The 23,565-nt window shown below is 34.8% G+C and overlaps 1 protein-coding gene across 1 annotated transcript in view; it reads left to right on the plus strand.

The window, feature by feature from the left end:
- Positions 1–23,565, plus strand: part of SPATA16 (spermatogenesis associated 16) — a 234,513-nt gene that overhangs the window by 178,300 nt on the left and 32,648 nt on the right. Inside the window, exons 7-8 of the mRNA XM_033135364.1 lie at positions 21,880–22,026; positions 23,096–23,208. Of these exons, the coding sequence (XP_032991255.1) occupies positions 21,880–22,026; positions 23,096–23,208 (260 nt within the window). The remainder of the gene's footprint in view (positions 1–21,879; positions 22,027–23,095; positions 23,209–23,565) is intronic.

Consider the following 23,565-nt stretch of genomic DNA (forward strand, 5'->3'; position numbering starts at 1 on the left):
AGGTAAGGCCTGTGACTGAATAATGGCCAATGAAATGTGGACAGAAATAATGCATGCTACCTCCAGGCCTGGCCCATAAAACCCTACCATGCAGAACTCTCTTTCCTTAGCCACTGCCATGGAACTAAAGAAGTCACGACACAAAAGAAGCTTGGGTCCCTGAATGGCCATGTGGAAGGTCACCCATTAAATACCCACATGAGCAAACAACAAAATTTTCTTGCTTTAGATCACTGACGTGTAGGGGTTCTTTGTTAAATCAGGTAGATTTACTCTAACTAACATCCTGCCTTACATCATAACAGGTAGGCACTTACATTCCATCTACAACGTACACAATGAATTCATGTGAACTCAATGAGTGAACAAACACTTCTCCATATGCAACCAACTCCATCCTCAGAAACACTCAGAGTTTGTGCCCATTCTCTTCTACCTCACATTCACTCATCCTTCTATAGACAACTACAGGTGATGCTGTCATCCACATGCATTTTGCATTTATACTCACCCAGAAAGATAACATTCCAGGAGAGTCACCAATGCCCCATGACACACAGAAAATAGGTAGCTTTCATTGCAGCAAGAGAAATTGAAGTCGTAGTAAGAATTTCTAAATTATAGAGATCATCTAAATAAACAGTCAACAGATGAAAGTCATAATATCTGTATCTTGAAGATCTTGGATGAAGAGTCTACCTATCAAAGTTTTCCTGGATAAATAGTTATTATCATTAAAACTTGGAGACTAACACATTTAATTCTCCCAGCAGGGGCTGGCAGACAAACCTCTAGCTCAGAAACTCTGCCCAACTCCAGGTCACCTTCATCAAGCCTACATAGTATTAAATTCATTACTCCTTGGTCATGTGACAGTGCTATGAGCCCAGCAATAACTGGCAGAGGTGGTGGTGATGAGCAGGAAGAATATTCACCCAGGCACTGTTTTCTCTCTAGCCAGCCCCAATTCAGAGTCACCCTTGTCAGAGATTTCCACAGGAAAAGCAGATTCAAAGGGAAAAAAACGAGAAAAATACATTTGTTTCAAAATGCATAGGGCCCTAATTATTTGTCATTTTTTTAATTGAATATATTAACTAAATTAGTGATTTATTATGAGAAAAACCCACTTCACCCTCAGTAGTACTAGGACTATACTGACCTTAATACTTCTGTAAGACTGATGGGAGAGGGTTAAAATTCAAATCTGCCTTGCGGGACAACCAGGCTTATCCATCCTCAGGAACTTAGTGTTCATCCTTTGCTATTTTGAGGATGTGGTAAGAACCACCAAAATCTTAAATCCATATTATAATAGAGCTGTATTGTATTGTGTTTCATGGAGAAAAAAAATTACTGAATTTTTTAGCGATGTAACTATCCATTTTTCTTATTTAAGGAAAAATCTAGTTTGATTCATGCAGAGTAGTCAGGGTATATAAAACAAATAATAATTCACCAGCCCCAGAATTATTATGTTTTCATTTATAAAGATTTGGCTTGAGATTTTTATTCATATATTCCAATGAAATAATGCAATTCTGTATAGTACTTATTCTTGCATGGTTGTATTTTAATAATAATAAAGTAATACAATAAGCATATCCTGTCTCCTCTTGATGAAAATATCAAGATTTATTTGCTAAATAAATAAATATTCAGTAATGGATTTGTGGTTAGTAATGTTTAATAGAAAAGTTTTCTGGATCAGATATCAATTACTTTAACACTTAGGTGGATAGAGTCATATTTTGTCTTTCCAATGCAATTTAACTCCCAAGAGTAAATATGTGTGTTCGGAGGAATAATATATTGTTTTAAAATAGACCTTTAAAAATTGCTTTTCACTGAAATTTATAACCTTGCTTTTATTTAGTCATCATTCACCTGTAAGGATAATACATTCTTATGCTCTCTAAAACATGAAATTAAAATTTCTCATTTTATTCTTCTTCTTTAAAATATCACAGTTTTATCATGATCAAGAGTTTTCAAGATCAGACTATTTTCCTCTTGTAACTCGCTTTCTCAAATGGAAGAGGCTATAGAATTAAAGAAACTACATCCCCAACATTATTATGAAAGTGTTACAGCCAGATTGGTTATAAAGACAATAAATCATCTCATATTTGCACCACAGAATTCTTGTTAGAAACAGAGACTCATTCCCAAAGTAAAGAAATCCCTCATATACAGAGCTAAAGTCTCTAGCCTTAAAATATTAAAATGCTGGTCTTCCCAGTGGGAAGTGTGGTGTTCTGGCACTGTTCTATTTGATGAAAGTAAACGCTTCTCAGCGAGCATGTAATTGTCCTCTGCGATAGCAGGTTACAGCACTGTTTGCCTCTGGTCTCCATCCTCTAGCGTCTCTCACCTTCTATGATGGCATTTCTCCTAGATCTCCCTCGAACTATCATGTATCCTGCCTAGTACGTTTTCTTATGAGATCCGACTGAAGACAGACAGGGCTGCATTTTTATAAATACCAGACAATAATCCAAAAGTAAGTTGAAGTAATATAAATTTTTTACTGCAGCCTCTCAAGGAAAACCAGTGGGTTGGGAAAAGGAACAGTTGGAATGGAATACATGACAGGAAGCAAGTATTATAGGTATTGTATCCATAACACTCAGCAAACACGCGCACACACACACACACACACACACACACACACACACACACACACTTACATGGCAGCTTCCCTCTAAGTCTCCTTTGCCACTCTAAGCTTTCCAGATACACTCCCCAAATTTATCCTTCATTGATTGAATAGTCACTTTCCAGTGTCAATCTTGGTAGCTTTACCAGTTTCTCAGGTTCTTATCCATCACCAGTTACCGCAATCTGCATAAAAAGGCTCCATAAATATTTCAAAATAAACAGAGCTCATTTTAGCAGGTTAAGGGAGGAGTGAGGCAAATACATTAAGACTTTGCTTTTTTCAAAACACTTATTATGTTCTCTAACCTAGCCACTCTGCAATATTAAAGCTAATCACTGGGCACTGCCATCTAATAAATCATGCAGCTGAGAATAAAATCCCTAAAAACTGAACTTCCAATCATATGAAAAAAGATCTCTACTTTCTCAATTTTAAATTCTACATGGTGATTTTGCACAGAATTAGAAATTTCTATTTTGTAGTGTTATCCATTTTTAAATTTAGTTTTACATAGTCGGCATTTGAATCCTATTTATTTCTGTTATAATACTTGGCTCACAGTTAACTTACGCTTTATAGGCAGTAATGTTCCACAGATAATCACTGCATTTCACACCTAAAATAGAACCCATGTAAGCTATTTGTATTTTTCTTTTATTTATTCTTAAAAACATTTTAACCATGAAACACTATGCATATATACAAATTCATAAAACAAATACACAGCTTAACTAATTATTACAGAAGAAACATCAAGTCAAAAAAATAAAACATTGCCAGTTCTCCAGATCCTCAGTTGGCCCCTTTCCAACCCCAAACCACTTCTTACTCTCCACTAAGGTAACTACTGTCCTGATTCTTAGAATAATGACTTATTTACTTTTCTTTATAGTGTTAGCAGCTAACTATGCATTTCTAAACTCTAAACTTTAATTTGCCTGCTTTGAAACATTATAAATATGAAATCATAGAGTAGATATTCTTTTGTGTCTGGCTTTTTTTTTGCTCAATATTTTGTTTATGAAATTTATCCATGTTGCAAAATGCATTACTTGGTTCATTTTTACTGCTATATAATATTCCATTATATAAATAGTCCAGAACTTATATTCTGGACTACATATTCTGCTGGCGATGAACATTTGAGTTCTTTCCCGTTAGTGGCTATTACAGAAAACTGCTATTATAAACATTCTTACATATATTTCCTATTGCAATATATCTGGGAGCAAAATTACTGAATTATACAGTATATATATATATATATATATATATAAACAAATATAGGATATATATATATCCTATATTTGTTGTTTTCTGTTTTACTTTATGTTTTCAATAGCCATTCTAATGGATAAGAAGTAATATCTCATTGGGCTTTTGATTTGCATTTCCTCAGTGATTAGTGATGTTGAGCATCTTTTTATGTGCTTATTGGCCATTTGCATATCTTCTTGGTAGAAATGTCTATTCAAATCCTTTTAATTGTTTAATTTGTTGTTGTTGGGTTGGAAATGTTCTTTATGTATTCTGGACATTAACCTTTATCAGATAGCGACTTGCAAATATTTTCTCCCATTCTATAGGTTGCCTTCTCACTCTGTTGATAGTGTCTCTTGATGTACAAATTTTAAATTTTGATGATGTCTGTTTTATCTACTTTTTTCTTTGGTTATCTGTGCTTTTGGTGTCATATTCAAGAAATAATTGCCAATTCCAATCTTATGAAGCTTTGTCTCTGTGTATTCTTCTAAACTTTTAATAGTTTTAGCTCTTAGACTCAGATCTTTGGTTAATTTTGAGTTAATTTTTATACATGGTGTAGGGTAAATATCCAACTCCATTCATTTACATGTGGATATCCAGTTTTCCCAGAATCATGTGCTGTAAAGACTGTCCTTTCTCCATTAAATGATCTTGACACCCTTGTCAAAACTCATTTGCTCATGTAAGGGTTGATTTCTGGGCTTTTTATTCTATCCCATTAGTCTATATGTCTGTCTGTCTTTACGCTACTGCATTCCAGTTTTGATTATTGTAGCTTTGTGGTAAGTTTTGAAATCAAGAACTGTGAGACTTCCAACTTTTTTGTTTTTCAAGATTGTTTTGGCTCTTCAAGGTTCATTAATATTCCATATGAATTTTAAGATGGATTTTTCTCTTTCTGCAAAAAACTCTGTTGGGATTTTGATAGGGATTGCACTGAATTTTCAAATTGCTTTAGGTATTATTGACATCTTAACAATATTAAGTCTTCTAATCCATGAACACAGGGTGTCTTCTATCTATTTATTTTTCCTTTAATTTCTTTTAGCAACATTTTGTAAATTTCAGTGTACAAGTCTCTCACCTGCTTGGTTAAGTTTATTACTAAGTATTTTATTCTTCTTGATGCTACTGTATGTGGAACCGTTTTTTAATTTCCAATGTTTATCATGCTTATACATATTTTTGTGGTTTTCTATATACATATATGGATATACATATGTATCCTTAAAAGATGTATAAAATTGTCCTCAAGGTGTTTTGAAATTCATATAATTGCTATTTTTACTATTTTCATATTCTTGCAAGTTTCTTTTATTCAATGTTATAACATTCATCCAGGTTTATACAATATGCTCTAATTCATTTATCTTCAGTGTTGGTATGATTTATCAAAATTTATGTATGCAATTTAAATATTTTTGTCATTTAAGTTGTTTCCAATATTTTGTTATTACAAACAAAAGTGGTATGAACATTTTTGGTCCTTTTGTACATGTGTGAAAGAGATTTTCTGAAGTACATACTAAGGAGTAGAATTAATTTCTGTGTCATACAGCATAAGCATCTTTAACTTGTTAGACACTGCCAACTTGCTTATTAAAGTATATTGTTGTTTCAGCCATCTAAATACCACTGTTAAGTGTGTCTACAGATATAAATCATCATCAGTCTAGTACTGTCAGACTTTTGAAAATTTTGCCAGTCAGTGAGTGGAAAACAGTACCACACATTTTTTTAAATACATATATCCCAGATTATTAATCAAGTCGAATATCTTATCATGTCATTTGTTGACCTATGGTTACATTTCCTTAAAGGATACACAAAATTGTTCTCAAATTTTTCAAATTTATAAAAATGATAGTTTTACTATTTATATATTCATGTAAGTTGTATGTTCATATCCTTTGCTCATTTGGTTTTCTGAATAATTTCATTATTGATTTATTGGAGAATTTTATATCTTACCCCAAAAAGAGGCCTGTATTTTCTATGGTGTATTTTGATGAACTAAAGTTTACATTTTAGTAAAATTTCAATAACTTTTGGCTTTGTCTTGTTTAAGAATGCATCCATACTTGAGTACATAAAGATATTCATTCTTTCTTTTTCTTGTTCTATCTTTCTGGCTCGGAGCACAACACAATATTGAACAGAGAAAGTGATAGCAGGTATTCACATGTTATTCTTTATTTTAAAACAAAAGATTTTAAAATTTAATCTTTAAATATACTGTTTACTGTAGGTTTTTGAAAAATATTCTTTATCAGGTTAAGGAAGTCCCCATTTATTTAGATTTTGCTAGATGTTTAGCATTGCTGACCCTCTCTATGGTATATTTATTTTTTTCTTATTTCATTACTTTCTGCTCTTACATTTACTTCGTTCCTTTGGTTCATACTTTGGGTACTTATTCTGTTATCACCTAATTTCTTTTATTAGACTGTGACCTTATTGATTTTCAGCATTTCCCCCTTTTTTAGTAAAGACGAAAAATTTCTCTCCAAGAATAATTTTGGTTGCATCCTACAAATTTTGAAAAACAATTTACTGTATTTCATCTTAAAATATTTTCTAAGCTCTAATATGAAAACTTTGAGCCATGGCTTACTTAGATATGCCATACTTAGTACCTACCCTGTTTCCCCGAAAATAAGACCTAGCCGGACAATCAGCTCTAATGTGTCTTTTGGAGCAAAAATTAATATAAGACCCAATATTATATTATATTACATTATACTATATTATATTATACTACACTATACTATACTATACCCGGTCTTATAGTAAAATAAGACCTGGTCTTATATTATTTTTTTTCCAAAAGACGTATTAGAGCTGATTGTCCAGCTAGGTCTTCTTTTGGGGGAAACATGGTAGGTGTAAGGAAATGTTTAACTATCTTTGTTATTGATTTTTAACCTAATTGCATTGTATTCAAAAACATAATCTAAATTATAATAATTCCTGAAATTATTAAAGCTTAGTTTATGGCCTAATATATGGTTAATACTCCATTTGTTCTTGAGAAGAACGTATTGTTTTCATTATCAAATGCAGTATTTTTATGTGTCCATTAGTTCAAGCCTGAAAATTACCCACATCTTGTGGATATGCTACTAATTTTTTATATGTTCAATGTATCAAAATATAGAAAAAAACATTTAAATAATCCACAATGTTGATGGATTTCTCAGTTTATCTTTGTAATTTTGCCAATTGTTACTATTTATGCTTTGGCTTAAAGTGCACTTTTTTATATTTTTTTAAATAAAAATAATTTATTACAGTAAAAGTCACATTGCCTTTAGTCACCCTCAAAATACGCCCCCTCACTTTCAACACACTTATTCCATCATTCTTGCCACTTTCTGAAGCAGTTCTGGAAATCCTCTTTCATGAGTGTCTTTATTTGCTCTACGGTGGCTGCCTCAATGTCCTGAATCAATTCAAAATATTTACCTTTCATGGTCATTTTGACTTTAGGGAAGAGCCAGAAGTCACCCGATGCCAGATCCGGTGAATAAGGTGGCTGAGGACACATCGTAATGTTTTTATTTGACAGAAATTGATGTGTGACATGGAGCGTTGTCATGATGGAGGATGATTTACGGCACACTTTAAAACACACCTTCTCTCAACCGTAGCTCATACCTGACTGCACTGAACAAGTTGAAACTTGTCACACACTGTTACTAAGTTTCCATGCACCGCTTACCATATTGAAGATCGCTGCCTTTCCGTTGGATGGCACTTGGCAGCAGGAGTCAACATATTTTGTGATCACACCTTGTACATTTCAGTTACCACATTTTAGTTATATAACACCATTCCCCCACTAATAGGGTTCAAATGTAAGTTATTGTGGTATATAACCAGGAATAATTACATAAAAGATAAACTTCACCACTACCTCTTCAGTCCACAAATCACTACATCAGTAATAGATGTGTATCAAGATCCATGACCAATCGCATAACTTCTTTCACCGCCTGTTGGTGATTGGCCACTGTCATTCTGTTAGTTTACATACAGACAGCAAGGTGTGTCGCTGTGTTACCGCCTTGTCTTCCAGTGATAAACCCACTTCACATCTTACAAAAATGGGTAATCCCAAGAGGGTATTGGCCAAAACAAAGATGAGCGTGCAAAAAAGAAAACTGGTAAAACTGGCAGTAAAAGTTGAATCAAGCATAAATGGGGTTTATAGAAGAAACCGCTGACCAAGGGGATGTCAACACTATCGCGGCTTGAAAGGCTTCAGATGTGCAGACACAGGGACTTTGAGGAAGTCCACTCATCTATCAACATAAAGGAGCGAAAGAATGAAGAACTGATGCCGGCAAAAGCTTCACAACAAAGGAATTCCAGGAGATAGTTCATAACATTGAAAGCACAGAGGATATAATGTTGGAAGCCGATCCAAACTTAGAAAGGAGTATGAAAATTCACAAAGGTATAGAAACAATGTTCCATATTATGTTACACAACAAGATGAAGAAGGGAGAAACTTTCTTATAGTGCTCTTGACAAGTTTGGAATTCTCAATGTTGCTAATGTCTTCCATTACAGCATACTAAATCAGTATTAGTTTCAGTGTTTTATTTTCCTACACACTTATCATGACAGGAAGAGAGGTTTTCACGTTTTAACAAAACTTTTTAAAGGTCCTGGGACTACTGTCCTTTTTCCCAATGGTCACTAAGAGGTCAGCTCCCACTGTTGCCGTGCGTCCTGCGCTGCCCTGCAGAGTGAGGGCTGCCTGCCCCCTCTGGAAGGCTGGAGCAAGAGTTCAATCATGTGTTCACCGACTATCTGTTGGGAGATGAGGTAGGAAAGAAAAGCAGGGGTTAAATTCTGGAGAACCTCACATGACTTAGTACTGGAGATTAATGACAAGTTCCTCAAGGCTAACAGGGCACCACTAAAGGGATTTCAGGAGAGTGGCAGGGCAAGATCTGCATTTTACAAAATTAACTGTTCATATGAAGCAGGATGGACTTCAGGAAAACTGTACTAAAAGAAGCAATTGAATGAATTAATGAGAGATTAGGAGTCTCTAAACCAAGGCTGTGGCCCTCCAGATGGAAAAGCCATCTTTAAGAAATACTTAAATGTAGAACTGATCAAAGATGGTGACTAACTAAAGACAGGTGTTGAGAATGGCTACAAACATCTATCCAGGGTAATACTTGCTGACATTTGTGGCGAATGCCATGTGCTAGGCACTCTCCTAGGGACTTTACATCTACAAATTAACCCAGTTAATCCCCATAGGCTTAGGAGGTAGGTTCTTTTATTACTGTCATTTAGAGAGAAGGAACATGAGGCACAGAGAAGGTGAGTCACTTGCCTAGGGTCACACAGCTAATAAGTGATGCTGCTGGGACTGGGACCAGGCTATTCAACTCCACACAATCTGAACCCATTCTCATCCCACTCCTCCAGGAAACCATCCTCTTTCCATGCTTGGCCCCGTCATTGCACTTAGAGCCCTCTCATGCTGCCGTCCCTTCCTACCAGGCTGCTTCCTTCCTGCTGTCCTTTAGCAAATACTTACTGGGCACCCATGCATACACTTTTAATATTGTTAAACTTCCTTATGAATTGTATGTTATTATGCACTCACACGCTTTAGACTTAATGTTTTGTGTATCAAAATATATCTCATCTGATATTAATATAAAAACACTAGTTTTATTCTGACTAGTACTTTTCTGGTATTTATTTTCACATCCTTTTATTTTCAGCATTTTATGTCTTTATATGTAAATATCCTCTTAAAATTGATACACAACTGAACATTTATTTATTTATTTAGTCAATCTCTGTCTTTCAACAATTTTTGATTTGCTTGAGATTTTCAGCTGCAGTATAAGTTTCTGAAACACAGAAATCTTTGTCTGTTTTGCTCACTGATATATCCCATTGTCTTAAATAGTACCTGGCACAAAGTGAGTGCTAAATAGATCTTTATTGATGTAGTCTATTTCTACCATGTTACGAGTTTTTATTCCATGGGCTTCCCTTCTCCCCAATTTGCCTTCTTATATATTCTTCAAGGCTTTTTTCCTTCATTTTTCCTCTCTACAGGTTTCTAAATTACAAATTATGTTTCCATTCTTTTTAAGGATTATCTTTGACACTCGAATATGCGTAGATATCTTAACAGAATTAAAATTTAATAATTATTTTTACTGAACAAGATACAGGCCTTAGAATACTTTAACTAAACTTATACGCCTAACACATAGATCCCATATTTTATTCCAACTTGGTTTTTTTCCTTCACTTCTCAAATTAGTTATTATAGTCATAATTGTTTTTACATAGTTAACATTTTTTCTGTAGTTATCGTCTATACATATCTACCAATTTTTTTCTTACATTTCAGTTTTTCTGGATTTTATTTCCTTCTTTGTAAAGCACATCCTTTAGAAGTTCCCATAGTGAGGGTCTGTTGGTAGTAAACTCTTGGTTTCTGATTGTCTAAAATATTTCTAATTCACTCTGGTTCTTGGATAACAGTTCATCTGGGTATAAAATTCTAAACTGAAAAATTAGCACTTTAATGGTATTATTTTACTGTCTTCTGACTAGTGTCATTGCTGTTGAGAAGTCAGATCTCATTCCTTTGTGGATAATCTTCTTTTATTTCTGGTGCTTTTAAAATTATGTCTTTATTTGATGTTCTACAGTTTAATTAAAATATGTTAGATGTATTTTTATTTCTTAATCTACTTGGAAATCATTGTGCTTCATAATCTAAGGAATCATGTCTTTCATAAATTCCGAATGACTGTCATCCATTTTTTTAAATACTCCAGTCCCTTAATGCTTACTATTTTTTTCATTTAAGAATTGTAACTGAACATTTGTTACTTCTACTCATTCTATCCTCCATATTACTGTAACTATTTATTACATTTTCTGTCTCTTTGTCTCTCTGTGCTGTTTTATTTCTCCCATTTCTTAATAAACATCTAAAAATTTCACCCTTTTGACCAGAGTCCCTTGACCCTCTGCCCTTTTCCCCTTTTGTTTCATTCTTCTCACGGTTTTTTTTACTCATCCCATTTCTTAATAACCATCAAAAAACTTTTACCCTTCTGGGATGAGTCCCTTGACTCTTCTCTCTTCCCATTCTCTTATTATTATACTGTTGTTGTTAGCATGTGTATGACCCAGGATGGGAAGCTGAGACAATAAATTTGTAAGGCTTTTCGAACTGCTGTTCTATTTGCAGGCGTAAGGTTACATGGAATGCCCCTTAACCCCAGCATTGACCATGACCTAGGTAATGGACATATTTGGTAGGTGAATATTTCAATTATCATAAAGCCAGTCATACATTGCTTACATACAAAGCATACCACTCATTCACATGGGAGTTAAAAAGTTCTCCTTCTCAGGGTAAACAGACCTTACCAGTCAGCTCTTTCCTTAGTAAGAACTGGCTGTGTGTCTAGATCATGCATCACCATCTGTGATTGTTTCATAGTGAACTATGGGTCCTGCATCAACCCAAACATGCTTTTCCACTCTGCAGCCTTTAAAAACAACTGTTCCTGAATTGGTCACTCTCACAATCCATTTTAGTAAAGGTTCTCCAGGAGGCTAATGATATTGATCTACAAAGTAAAACAAATTAAAGATCTTATTGGCTTTATTCAGCAAAGCATGAATCAGGCAGTATCCCATCTAGCAAACAGAAAAATGGTCCAAAGAATAGTATAAAGTGAAAGGCTTGTGTAGGAAGAAAGGAAGTGAGACAAGGAAGTTATTAACAAAGAGTGCATTGTTCCAGACAAGGTCACCTCCTGGGGCAGCAGGAGAATGGAAGGGATATATCGGGAGATTACCTCACTAGTGCTGACCAGGTAATTCCAGATTGACTGGTTAAAGTTTACATTCCTGGGAAAGGTTGAAATGGCAATTAGATTAGGTAGTAATTATTGGTTCGGTGATGTGGGCTTAGCATAGGTGACTTTATTTGGGGCCTGTTGTCTCTCTTTGTTGATTGTTTGTTTGTTTGCCTGTTTTTTTAAACAACACTATATCCTCTGGTTTTAATAGTTTCATAGTTTTGCCTACCTCCATTTGGTGATCAGAAATCTTAGAGCAACTGTGTGTTGTTCCCACCTAACTTTTCCCTTTGGAGGAGTCTTTGGGGCCAGTGGTCAAAGCTCAGACCAACCAAAATCTGAACTTGACCCAGCTTCAAGGTCCAACCATCACTCTCTTATGATATTATTTTAGCTGTAAAGGATAACAATAATCAAGGGATTGCATATATCACTTTTTTCTTAATGGTTTTTTTTTTTTTTAGGCATCCAGTGAACCAACTTCCCAAAAGTTGGATTCATCTCTACTATTGGTAACTCTCACTTTTAATAACTGATCATAGCACAGCTGCAATTTTATAGCATGAGTGGCCACCCAAGATCAAAGATCTTCAACCCTAACCCTTTCATCCTTTCCTTTCCCAAACCACTTGTTTCCAGGAGCCAGGAATGGGGCTGAAAGTTCCAAGCTTCTAATCAAGGCTTGATCTTTCTTTTGACCAGCCCCCATCCTATAAAAAGCTAAGGTCCTGTCAATAGTCTCCTCATTAAAACAAAAGACACGTCTATCATTCTTTATCACTCAGGAAAAGTCCATAGTTATAGGAGCTCTGTGCCAGGAACTGGGGACAAAGGCCAAACATCTTTCTATGATACTATACGATTTCTCACTTATGGTAAATTACATGTCTGTGTATTTTTTCCTCTTGGGTTCAAGCCATTATTCAGTGTGGTTTTTATCTTTGAGAATTCTGTACAGTCTGGGTTGACTTTGCATTCTTCCAGAGAAGATTTTCTATTGCTTTCTCCAAATACCAGAAAGTACTATTATCAATCAGAGAGCCTTTATTTTTAGAGTTGAGATTTTCTGGACTACCCAGGTAGTAAATTCAAATCTTATCCCACATGTCTAGAGCTAAAATTCCTAGAGGAAAAAATCCTACTCTAGGCCCAGATAAGACAGACAAATTTATTTTAATTTCCTTTATCAATGGTTGGATTTTTTTTGTATCTCTATCATTTACTGGCTCCCCAGTCTCACCTTTATTTAAGAATGTACCATACTATGTTGTTATTGACTGTATACTGCATGCACCAAATGGTAAACAACATGATGGCATTCATTATCCTACTATTTTATCATAACACATTTATGCAGACTCCAGTATAAAAGGCCTACAAATATTTGTCAGGTAAATTAGATAATTAATTTTTCATTTAAGTTATATGTCTTATCAAGATTATTTCAAATATTTTATCATTTTTGTTGCTATTATGAATTAAACCAATATTTTCATTATATTGTATATTTCACTATACCTACATATTTTAACTGACTTTTTAAATCTTACATCTGTTTACTTTGAGTTTTGTGTATTTCCTTTTTGATACTTTACTGAACACTTGTCTATACTAATTGATTTTCAGTTTACCCTCTTGGATTTTCTATGTAAATAATCATCTATTCTTATGTAATGCTAATTTGGTCTCTCACTTCCAATATTTATATCTCTCATTACTATTTCAGGTCTTATTACTTTGGCCTGAAATTCCAAAGTTATAGAGGGTAATAATAGTCTTAATAATAGTAGTCAGGGCAGCCAGTTGGCTCAGTTGGTTAGGGCACAGTGCTCACAGTACCCAGGTCACCAGATTGATTCCCACATTAACCAGAGAGCTGTGCCCTCCACAATTAGATTGAAAACAATGACTCTCCAACTAGATTGAAAACAACGACTTGACGTGGAGCTAAGCCGTGCCCTCCACAACTAGATTGGAAAAAAAAAAAAAAAAAAAAAAAAAAAAAACGACTTGACTTGGAGCTGATGAGTCCTGGAAGAACACACTGTTCCCCAATGTTCCCAATTTAAAAAAAAAAAAAGACTGCTTAAATAATTTAACATAAAATAATAGTGGTCAAAGGCAATCATTTTGTTTCTGAGTTTAATAGGAATAAAACAAATTAAAAGTAGTTTTATCACAACCAAACTGACTACGAATAGTGAATAGTGAATACTGAAGAGTAATATCTAACACCTAATAATCAAGAAAACCTCTTCTTTTAGATTTCCATATGTAAAGACCATGTTATCAAATCCTAAATCAAAGCCTGCTGACTTTCAAATTGTATATGTCCACTACAGGAAATTATTGAGTTATTACCATAAGATCATTTGCTCATGAATCATGATAAGTCATGAGTAATAACAGTTTTTGTACATGATAATCATGGTAATTCTTTTTTTTTAATCGTCTTCAATAATTGTATTTAGTAAACAAAAATTTGTAGGATGCGAATTTCAACAGAAAGCAACAAAAGAAAATCTCTGGTCTCAGGAAAAGAAATTGCTGTGCATCTCTAGGATGGCATTACTATTATTATTTTAATCTTAGGAACATTGTGAATAAGATAGCCTTATAAAATACATTTTCCATATTAATCTCACTTAAAACTTCATCACCTGTTTCTTACATCTCCTTTTGGTCTGTTTTACCCGAATATTCTTTTACACTTTTTCTTATGTTATAAGTATTTATGTAAGGCAAGTCATTACACTTTTCTAGTGTGGGATATAAACAAACAAATAAGTAGATTACTAGTTCAGATAGTCAGGATAATAAAGGCTTTCAGATTATATAAGACTTCTGTTATGCATTCTTAGTTAACTACCCAAGAGTCACTTTCGATGAGATGCAGAATGTAACCAAAAATGGAAAAATAATAATTATGATAAAGATTAAGAAAAATTATTCTAAACATTTATTATTTTTATTATTATCTCATATTTGACTCTAGTTATCAGTAATTATACAATAATATCATAATAATGGCATCACCAAGATGTATTCAATCTTTGTACTAGTTGTAAAAATTAGTAATTCCTAATCCTTAAACTGTTATGTTTCTTAAATGAGGAAAATATTTTTCCCAGATAGTCAACTTGAAAGGTTAATAACTATCTTATATCTCAGCTACAATATTCTAAGGATTCTATAGTATTTGCAGATATACTGAACTACTAGCTAAATCCCTATATCAGAAATCTTTTGTTTCAGGTAGTAGGAATCACAGGTCAAACTAACTTTATTATTTTAAGTTTTAAAGGGGGAGTAGGAGGCATGAAATACACTGATTTATATAACTTAAAGATCCACAGGCAGGACTGACTTTAAATACAGCTTGATCCAACAGCTCACTCACTGCTCTATTGTCTGCAGTCAGCTTTATTCTCATTTACCTGGTGTTCTACTACCTACCTGTACCATGCCCTCAAGTGCTAGCTCTTGGTAAAAGCAAAAGGCTCAAATGTCATTACAGATCTTAAATCACACTGTCCTAAGGAACAGTAAGTGCCTCTTCCATGCAATTACTGGGACTCACACTTCCTCATTCACCCAAATTGCACTGTATGCTTACGATGAACCAAAACTGAGGTTGAGGTAATGCCACTGTCTGATTGGCTGAATTCAATTAGGTCTCACTTTTAGAGCAGGTATGGATTGAGAGAATTTTCTAAGGAGAAAAAAGCGGCGGGGAGAAGAAAAGGCATGTAGACAGCCAACCCACCAATGTCCATTCCAACCCAATGCATAAATACAGTCATTTATGAGAATTATAGTAACATTGTATTATTTCACTGATTGTGAGCCTAATAAATATTAAAGGAAATAGAAGTATCTTCAATGTTTGTATGATCGCAAATCTACTTTGGTGGACATGGAATTAAGGAAATGCCCGATAATTAATATAATACAGCAGGTTATACATAAAACTTTGGAATCACTAAGAATTTAGAGTGAAATGAACAAGCACTATGCATAAAAGTCCTGAGAGAATTATTTGTTTTTCAAAGTTTGTATATGTATTATGACAGGAAATACACAGATTGGTTTTGGAGAACCAGCAGCCCAAAGTGAAAATTAGGAATCTTATAAATGAAAACCAATTTTTTCCACTTGTATCTATAACTCTGAAATTATAATGAAGGTCAAAGGGAAAATATAACTTACTATACAAAGATTCTCATTATACATGTAACTTTCTCACACATCAAATGCAAAAATCAAAATATGCTATCTATGTTTTTAAAAGTAGAAACTGTTTTATTATTTATGGAGAGCAATAATAATAACTTAGCTGCAAAGTTGCTGCCTTTTGCTCTTTTCTTGCTGACATGAATTGGTGGATAACTTCCAAGATAGAAGTATTGGCATTAAAAGGAATACAAGATAATACTCAGAAAATAACGGGGAAAGAAGTAATGACAAAGTGTTGGCATTATGAAGGCACTGTAAAACTTAACTCTGAAACTGATCAGTAAAAAGAAGTCATATAAAACTGACATGGTCCCATCTCACACTGAGCAATTGGGACCTTTAGAAATGAGATTTGCTCTAACCCAAAATGTCAGAACATTTTGTTATGGACAAAGGGCAGAGAAATGACATAGACACCAAAAAATGAAAAGAAAGTGAAACTTAGAGAAATGTGATGATAGAACACTATCAAATTTGCATATTTCTACAAGAGTTTTAAAATCTCTATGATTTTTCTTTTAAAAAAATTGCTTTGAAAAGTTCATTCACAATCTGCCGGATATGGTTATGATGAGGTGTCCAACTGAAGGTACTGACGATGATGCCATCTATGTTTTGTAATTTACTTCTAGGGAGCTCAAATTTTATCTTAAGGATATTCAACTTCATAACAAATAAAGCTATCCCTCATATATGCAGATGAGTCTGCTGATCCACAATCAATATTTCATATTTTTGCAAATACTTTTCTGGTGCTGCCACAGTTGCACTAAGCCAAACTCTCTATTAATCCAATTTTCTTTGTGACTAAGAGTCCATGTTTCCCAGAGAACACGTGGCAGCAAAGGTACAACCTGAATATGAAACTAATATTTCTATCCAGGCAAAGCTGCTCTGCTCATTTGCGCATCTGCTCCACTGAGTCAACTGTTACAGATTATTTTACCTCACTCACCCTTCATAAATTGAACAGAAATCATTTAAGTTTCAGGCAAAATGAAGAGCAAAGACTGTGTGCTACTCTTTTCTAAATTTAGTGACAGAAATAAATTATATCTCAAAACTTTGAACATTTCATTAATTTTGATTCACAGAAGTTCTATTTTAATTTGGACCTTTTAAAACGGTTGAGCTTAGGGAGTGAATATAACTGGAAGATGTGAACTTCAAGAGGGTTAAGTGTATTGGGGAGATGAGATAGACCCCCATGAAGCATTAGGAAATTCACTCTGGAGTGACTAGTATAGAGTTTGAAGGGGGTCATGAAATATTCAGGAAACCCTTCATGGATAAGGTGGGACTTAAATTAGGTACATCTAGGGTGATAGTGATCAATTGAATAAAGGAAAAATAGGGAGAATATGTAGGTGTTTCTGGGTGGAAAGCACAAAAGAAAGTTCAGAAGCAGCATAAGCAAAGGCTGGTACAACTTAGTGGAATCAGCAGAGCTGAGGATAAGGTTGATACGAGAGAAAACATCGGAATTAAGTATCAATTGTACAAAAGATGTACATAGTTGAGAGCCTAGACTACCAGGACAGAAGTCACTGAAGTTCCTGAGGGCAGATGTGACAATGACAAAGGCAATCTTACAGAAATACTCATTAGGTGATGGTTCAGAGATATATTGGCATGAAATGATACAGATGGCATTGAGGCTGGTTGGGAAACTTTTTCTATAATCCAAATTTTATGTGATCACAAATTTGACCAGGGTAGTAGCACTGATTATGCAAAGAAAGGGGTTAATGTGAGATGTATTACAATGGGCAGGTTTAATTAGCTTTTGAGACTCACTAAATGTCAAGAAATAAGAGGAAAGAAAAATCAACAGTGGCTTCTAAACTTTAAGCCACAATAAGAGGGGGAATAATAGCTACCTTATAACATATTGTGAAAAGCAGGGAAGAGGAGAGTTGTAATGACTATGAAAATCTTTTTTGAGGAATATATTGGCTGTATCTGAGGTAAATTTTGCAAATTAGAATGTCCCCAGTTGGCATTTGTAAATACAGTGATGGAATTTGGTGATAATATTCAGATGAGACTATAGCTTTAATCCCCAATCTTTTGGTTAGAAGTAATAGCTAAGGCCACAGAATGGAGAAATTCCCCAAGAGTGTATTTGTATGTGTGAAGAACATACCAGTAAGCCAGAGACAGTTTGGAGGAACACTGAATGAGAAGGCAGGAGGAGAAGGGAGAAAGAGGAGCTGGTATGTACGTATGTGTGTAGGAAAGAGGGGAAGACGGAGACAGTCAGTCAGAGAGACAGAGACAGGAGGCAGAGAGAGAAAGAGAGACAGAGAGACAGACAAAGAGAAAGACAATGACTGTCACCGAACTTTAAGGAGGTGACTTTAAGGAGAAGGAAGGCAAAAGGACAGAAGGTCAAAGGCCATGAATAACTTGGGAACTTGAAAACTGGTCAATCCCAGACTTCAGTGGTACAATAAAAGGTTCTTGATAAAGGACAAACTTTATCCTCTTTGGCTGAAACTTAGACATCTTTCATTTGAGACAGGGGAAATGAAATGTTATGTTTCTGTAAGAAATTTCATCTTCACAATCTATCTTTGATATTCTTTTTTAAAGCATCCACTTCCCTGATGGTAAAAATTTGGAATTGCATCATCTGTGCAAACTGATTGTTTTTTTGTTTTTTTTTTTAGAATGCTACTTTTTTTTTTTTTTTAAAGATTTTATTGGTTACCAGAGGGTAAGGGGGTTGGGGGGTGGGAGATGAGGGTAAGGGGGATCAAATATATGGTGATGCAAGGAGAACTGACTCCAGGTGGTGAACACACAATGGGATTTATAGATGATGTAATACAGAATTGTACACCTGAAATCTATGTAATTTTATTAACAATTTTCACCCCAATAAATTTAAAAAAAAAAAAAGATTTTATTGGGGAAGGGGAACAGGACTTTATTGGGGAACAGTGTGTACTTCCAGGCCTTTTTTCAAGTCAAGTTGTTGTCCTTTCAGTCTTAGTTGTGGAGGGCGCAGCTCAGCTCCAGGTCCAGTTGCCGTTTTCTAGTTGCAGGGGGCGCAGCCCACCATCCCTTGCGGGAGTCGAGGAATAGAACTGGCAACCTTGTGGTTGAGAGCCCACTGGCCCATGTGGGAATCAAACCGGCAGCCTTTGGAGTTAGGAGCATGGAGCTCTAACCTCCTGAGCCACAGGGCCGGCCCACAAACTAATTTTTTTTAAATAATAAATTGGTCATAGTCCTCTAAATTTCATCTCCTAATGTGACAAATTGTAAAGAAGTGCATTCAAAGATTTGTTTGTCCCTAGTTTTCTTCTGATATGACAGAAGCAAAGAAGACATTTTTAATCAATTCAACTTTTCTACCAAAGGACAATATAATCTGGTTAACTTTCCTATCCATCAGAGGCACAGGGCTTTTCGGACGTAGGTAGAGGTTTATGAGCATAAAATTGAGAACAATTAGCACTCAAATTAATGTTACATGAGATTCGACATCTGGTAAGTGTTTCGTCATTTTGGGTCATAGACCACCTGCTCAGCTAAATGTTCACACAACTGCAATTTACACTGCATACAAATGGAATATGAATGATACTTTAAATTTTTTTCCCTCAATTTAACAGAATGTATGTAGGGACCTCTCACATTTTGATACTTTGACTAGAAATTAATAATGAATTAATAATGCACATTCATAGGATGAAACATATAAGATTAAATGGAACAGAAAATACTTCTATTTTTTGCAAGCATATTTTATAATAAAGTAGCTATTGTGCTAATATTAGTTTCACTCATCAATTTAATCACTACCACTCTTAGTATTGGTCTTCTCTTTATACATCAAATACTTAAGAGCAAGAAGATGTCAACCTCTCAAAGTCTTTGTTATTTATAAAATAGAGCCCTCAAACATCTGGCTGTTTCTGGCAATAGAGCTGTACCAGAAAATGCCAAATCTCAAGATGCTTCCTGCAGTCCACTACAAACACCAGTCCATGCATAGTACATCCTATCTATTTTGAGCTTCAGGACTCCAAGCCTCCAAGAATACTTCAATGTAGGCCTAAAAGTCTTGGAGGTGTCCTCTCTGAGCTGGAATATTCTTTAGTGCTGACAGGAAGCTTCAGGGCATCTGAGATCCAGACTTCTATGTCAATATGTTAGATATATCGGTGGGGGGAAAGGGGAGAGTTAGAACAGCTGTAAAACCTACCTACACCCATTCAGGGGACTTCTGGTCATGCAGCGTTCCCCAGGGAGCCAAGGACCTCCCCATAGGACAACCCCAGACACCATCACCAGCATGGCGAGAAGATCGTGGGACCTTCTAAGCTAAGGAGCAAAACCAGATTAAAGAGCTGACCATAACCAGGGAACAGTTCTACTTTTATCAGCTTTAAATTGGGCTACTCAGTAAATTTTAGTTTGAACAAAGGGTTCTACAGCTAAAGAAGGGTGGACGGGGAAGGTCAATAAAAACACTCATGGTTTACTCTGTCAACTTTTTTTGTTTTTAAGAAATATTACAGATAAACATGAAGGCTATACCAGTTGAATTCTTTTTTTTTTTAATTTATTGGGGTGACAATTGTTAGTAAAGTTACATAGATTTCAGGTGTACAATTCTGTAACACATCATCTATAAATCCCATTGTGTGTTCACCACCCAGAGTCAGTTCTCCTTCCATCACCATATATTTGATCCCCCTTACCCTCATCTCCCACCCCCCACCCCCATTACCCTCTGGACCAGCTGAGTTCTGATTCAACCTTAAAGATGGGTCTTAAAAAAAAAAAAAAAGATGGGTCTTTAACTAAATCATAATTCAAGGATCTTTGAAATTTCATCTTTTCTCCTTTCTGGCAGTGTCAAGTAGGGAGGGCTCGTTAAACTCTCTGTTCATCATCCTTCATTTGAGAAGTCTTTTACAATAAACCAAAGCCTTATTATTCAGAATGGAAATAAATGAATCTGCATTTCAAGATCCTAAGGCTGACATTCTTCCCTACCCCAAACGCAATCCATAGGCAAGAGCCGTTGAAAGCCGCATGCCACGGTTAGGCCTCTGGCCTCTGGAGTCAGACTGCCCAGGTGTGACTCCTACTTTGTCCACTTGTAGGCTGTATTCTCAGGCAAGTTATTTCCCATCTGTGTACCTCAACTTCATATTTATACAGAGGGACAACATCACCAATTTTGTAAAGTTTTAAGATTTAAAAAGACAATGCACACAAAATACTTAGAACAACATAGGAAATAAATACTCAGCAAACATTACCGCTTACGGTCATTAAAAGCGGAGTTTTTTAAAGAACCCTTTTCATGACACTCAAATCACCTCTTAGTCTGATTACAAGTCAGTACATTTATCGTTTCAAATTTCCTTTTACAACTAGGCAGGATAGTAAACTAAATGAATTCATTAGCCTTATATTTTAATTCTCACTTGGTAATTTTTTTCTTTCCTTTCATGTAACTTTATTTCCTTAAGTCTTAAACTATGAACAGAAAAATCAGATTTTCTTGAAAACAGTCACAGATAAAAATATTAAGGCTGCAAGCTGGTCCCGAATTTTCTATTATTTTGAATATAGGGAAATGCAATTTAGCCATATTTTATTACTATGCCTTGTGTATGTTCATATTTTAAGAAAAATATAAATAATGAAATATGATTTTGATATATCAGCTACCTGACCTTTGATGCACATACTTTTACTTTGTATCTTTGATGTTTGTACTTATCATTTTTTTCCAAGTACAATTCCTGAAATCTAAAAAAAAAAAAAATACTTGGAAAACAATAATATAACAGTCTTTAGTCTTTTTATGTTGTATTTCAGATCTTCAAGGATTCCACGTGTTGCCTCAGACAGCTGACTGGTCATCTTTTCCTCCCCAACAATATCTCTTGACTCTTGGGTTCAAAAACAAAGAAGATGGGAAATTTTTAGAAAAAGTATCAAGTAGGAAGCTGCCAACATTTACAGGTGAATCACCGGGAGTTACTATCTTTCAATACTTTTATAAGGCAGGAGTTGTACGTTATTCATTAAGTCTTATTCATCACAAGGCTTAGCATATAGTAAGGCCTGGGCCCCCAAAATGTTTGTTGGGTTGTAATTAACTCCTTCCAGTCTTTTCTGTGGGTTAGTTAACAATACCTGGAATTCTGGTTCCAGGAAAGCTTCCTGCAAAACCAAACACAATCCTAGAGTATCCACCTTCCTCATGCCAACCATCTCACCCCAAGCATACTATTACTAATGTCTATTCATAGGTCACTTAAAGAATACAAGCTTTTATCATCACTAATTAGCAAATGGAGAAGATAATTGTGCCATAAAACTATTTTATGAAATGGAAAATATAGACAGTGACAACCTTAAATCACTTAGATTATCTGCTATTGTATTACTATCAGTTCCACTCTTTTCTTATATAATTAACCAAGAGTTTAGAGCTCCTAAAGGGTACTTTAATTAAATGGTGTTCTGTTATTCTAGTTGAAACTTGCAAGAAAATATTCACAGGGAGTTGAAGTCTGAAACTTCTGGGCTGAATTCATGACCAGGTTGAATTTATTCCTTCAGCCCTACCCACATAATTAAGGATTTGTGTTTTGTTTGGCACTGTATCCTCTGAGGCTTATCTCAACTTTGAGCTACATTCAAAGTCAATGCGATCTACACACTTGAATAATGTCTGGGAGGAACAAGACAAGAATCAGACACATTTATGACAACATTTTTTTCACAACTCAGGGAAAACATACTCTGCAGAAAGAGGTGAATTGTTATAGGCTGTCTCTTAGATCTCTCAATCACAAAACACAACAAAATGAATAAATGATAGTCTCTAAAGGGCAATGTCTCCTCTGCCTTTCTCCTCATAGATCTTTCATTGTTATACACGTGGTCCAGGGATGGGACTGGTTTCTGTACTAAAGATTTTATATCTATTAACATTGGAGCTATCTGTTTATAGCTTGCCAAAGAATGCATTTTGAAATGGAAGTCTGGAAAATACAGTACAAAAGTTTATTGTTACAATTTTTAGAACATAAAACTCCCTTCGGTCTGCTGACCGGAGAAGATGCAGTGAGACAAATGGAGACAACGGGGAAGAGAATCTTGCCAATATTGGATTTTATTAGAAGCACCCAGTTGAATGTAGGTATATGAATTTTTTTTAATATTTGTCCAATGTATAAATATTAGACAATTCTAGAAGTATGGCATGTTTATGGTGCAAATATTGCAAGTATTGGAGGATTTTAGAAACTTTCATAGTAAACCTCCTTTGCAAAAAACCAACCAAAATTTAGCTAATGATTTTATTTTAAAACATATTACAATGGTATGCTTTGCAATTTCCTGCATTTATAAGGCTAGTATTTCTTAAAAGAGCCTTTTCTCTGTGCCTTCCTGATATCTACTTCAAGGTTGCAGTGAATTTCTCATTTCAAATCAATAGCAAATTTTTAGCAAATACAATGTTTTCCCTATTTCATGTATTGGGCCATTGTT

The sequence above is a fragment of the Rhinolophus ferrumequinum genome, chromosome 2 (assembly GCF_004115265.2).
Source record: "Rhinolophus ferrumequinum isolate MPI-CBG mRhiFer1 chromosome 2, mRhiFer1_v1.p, whole genome shotgun sequence".
In the NCBI taxonomy this organism is placed as follows: Eukaryota; Metazoa; Chordata; class Mammalia; order Chiroptera; family Rhinolophidae; genus Rhinolophus; species Rhinolophus ferrumequinum.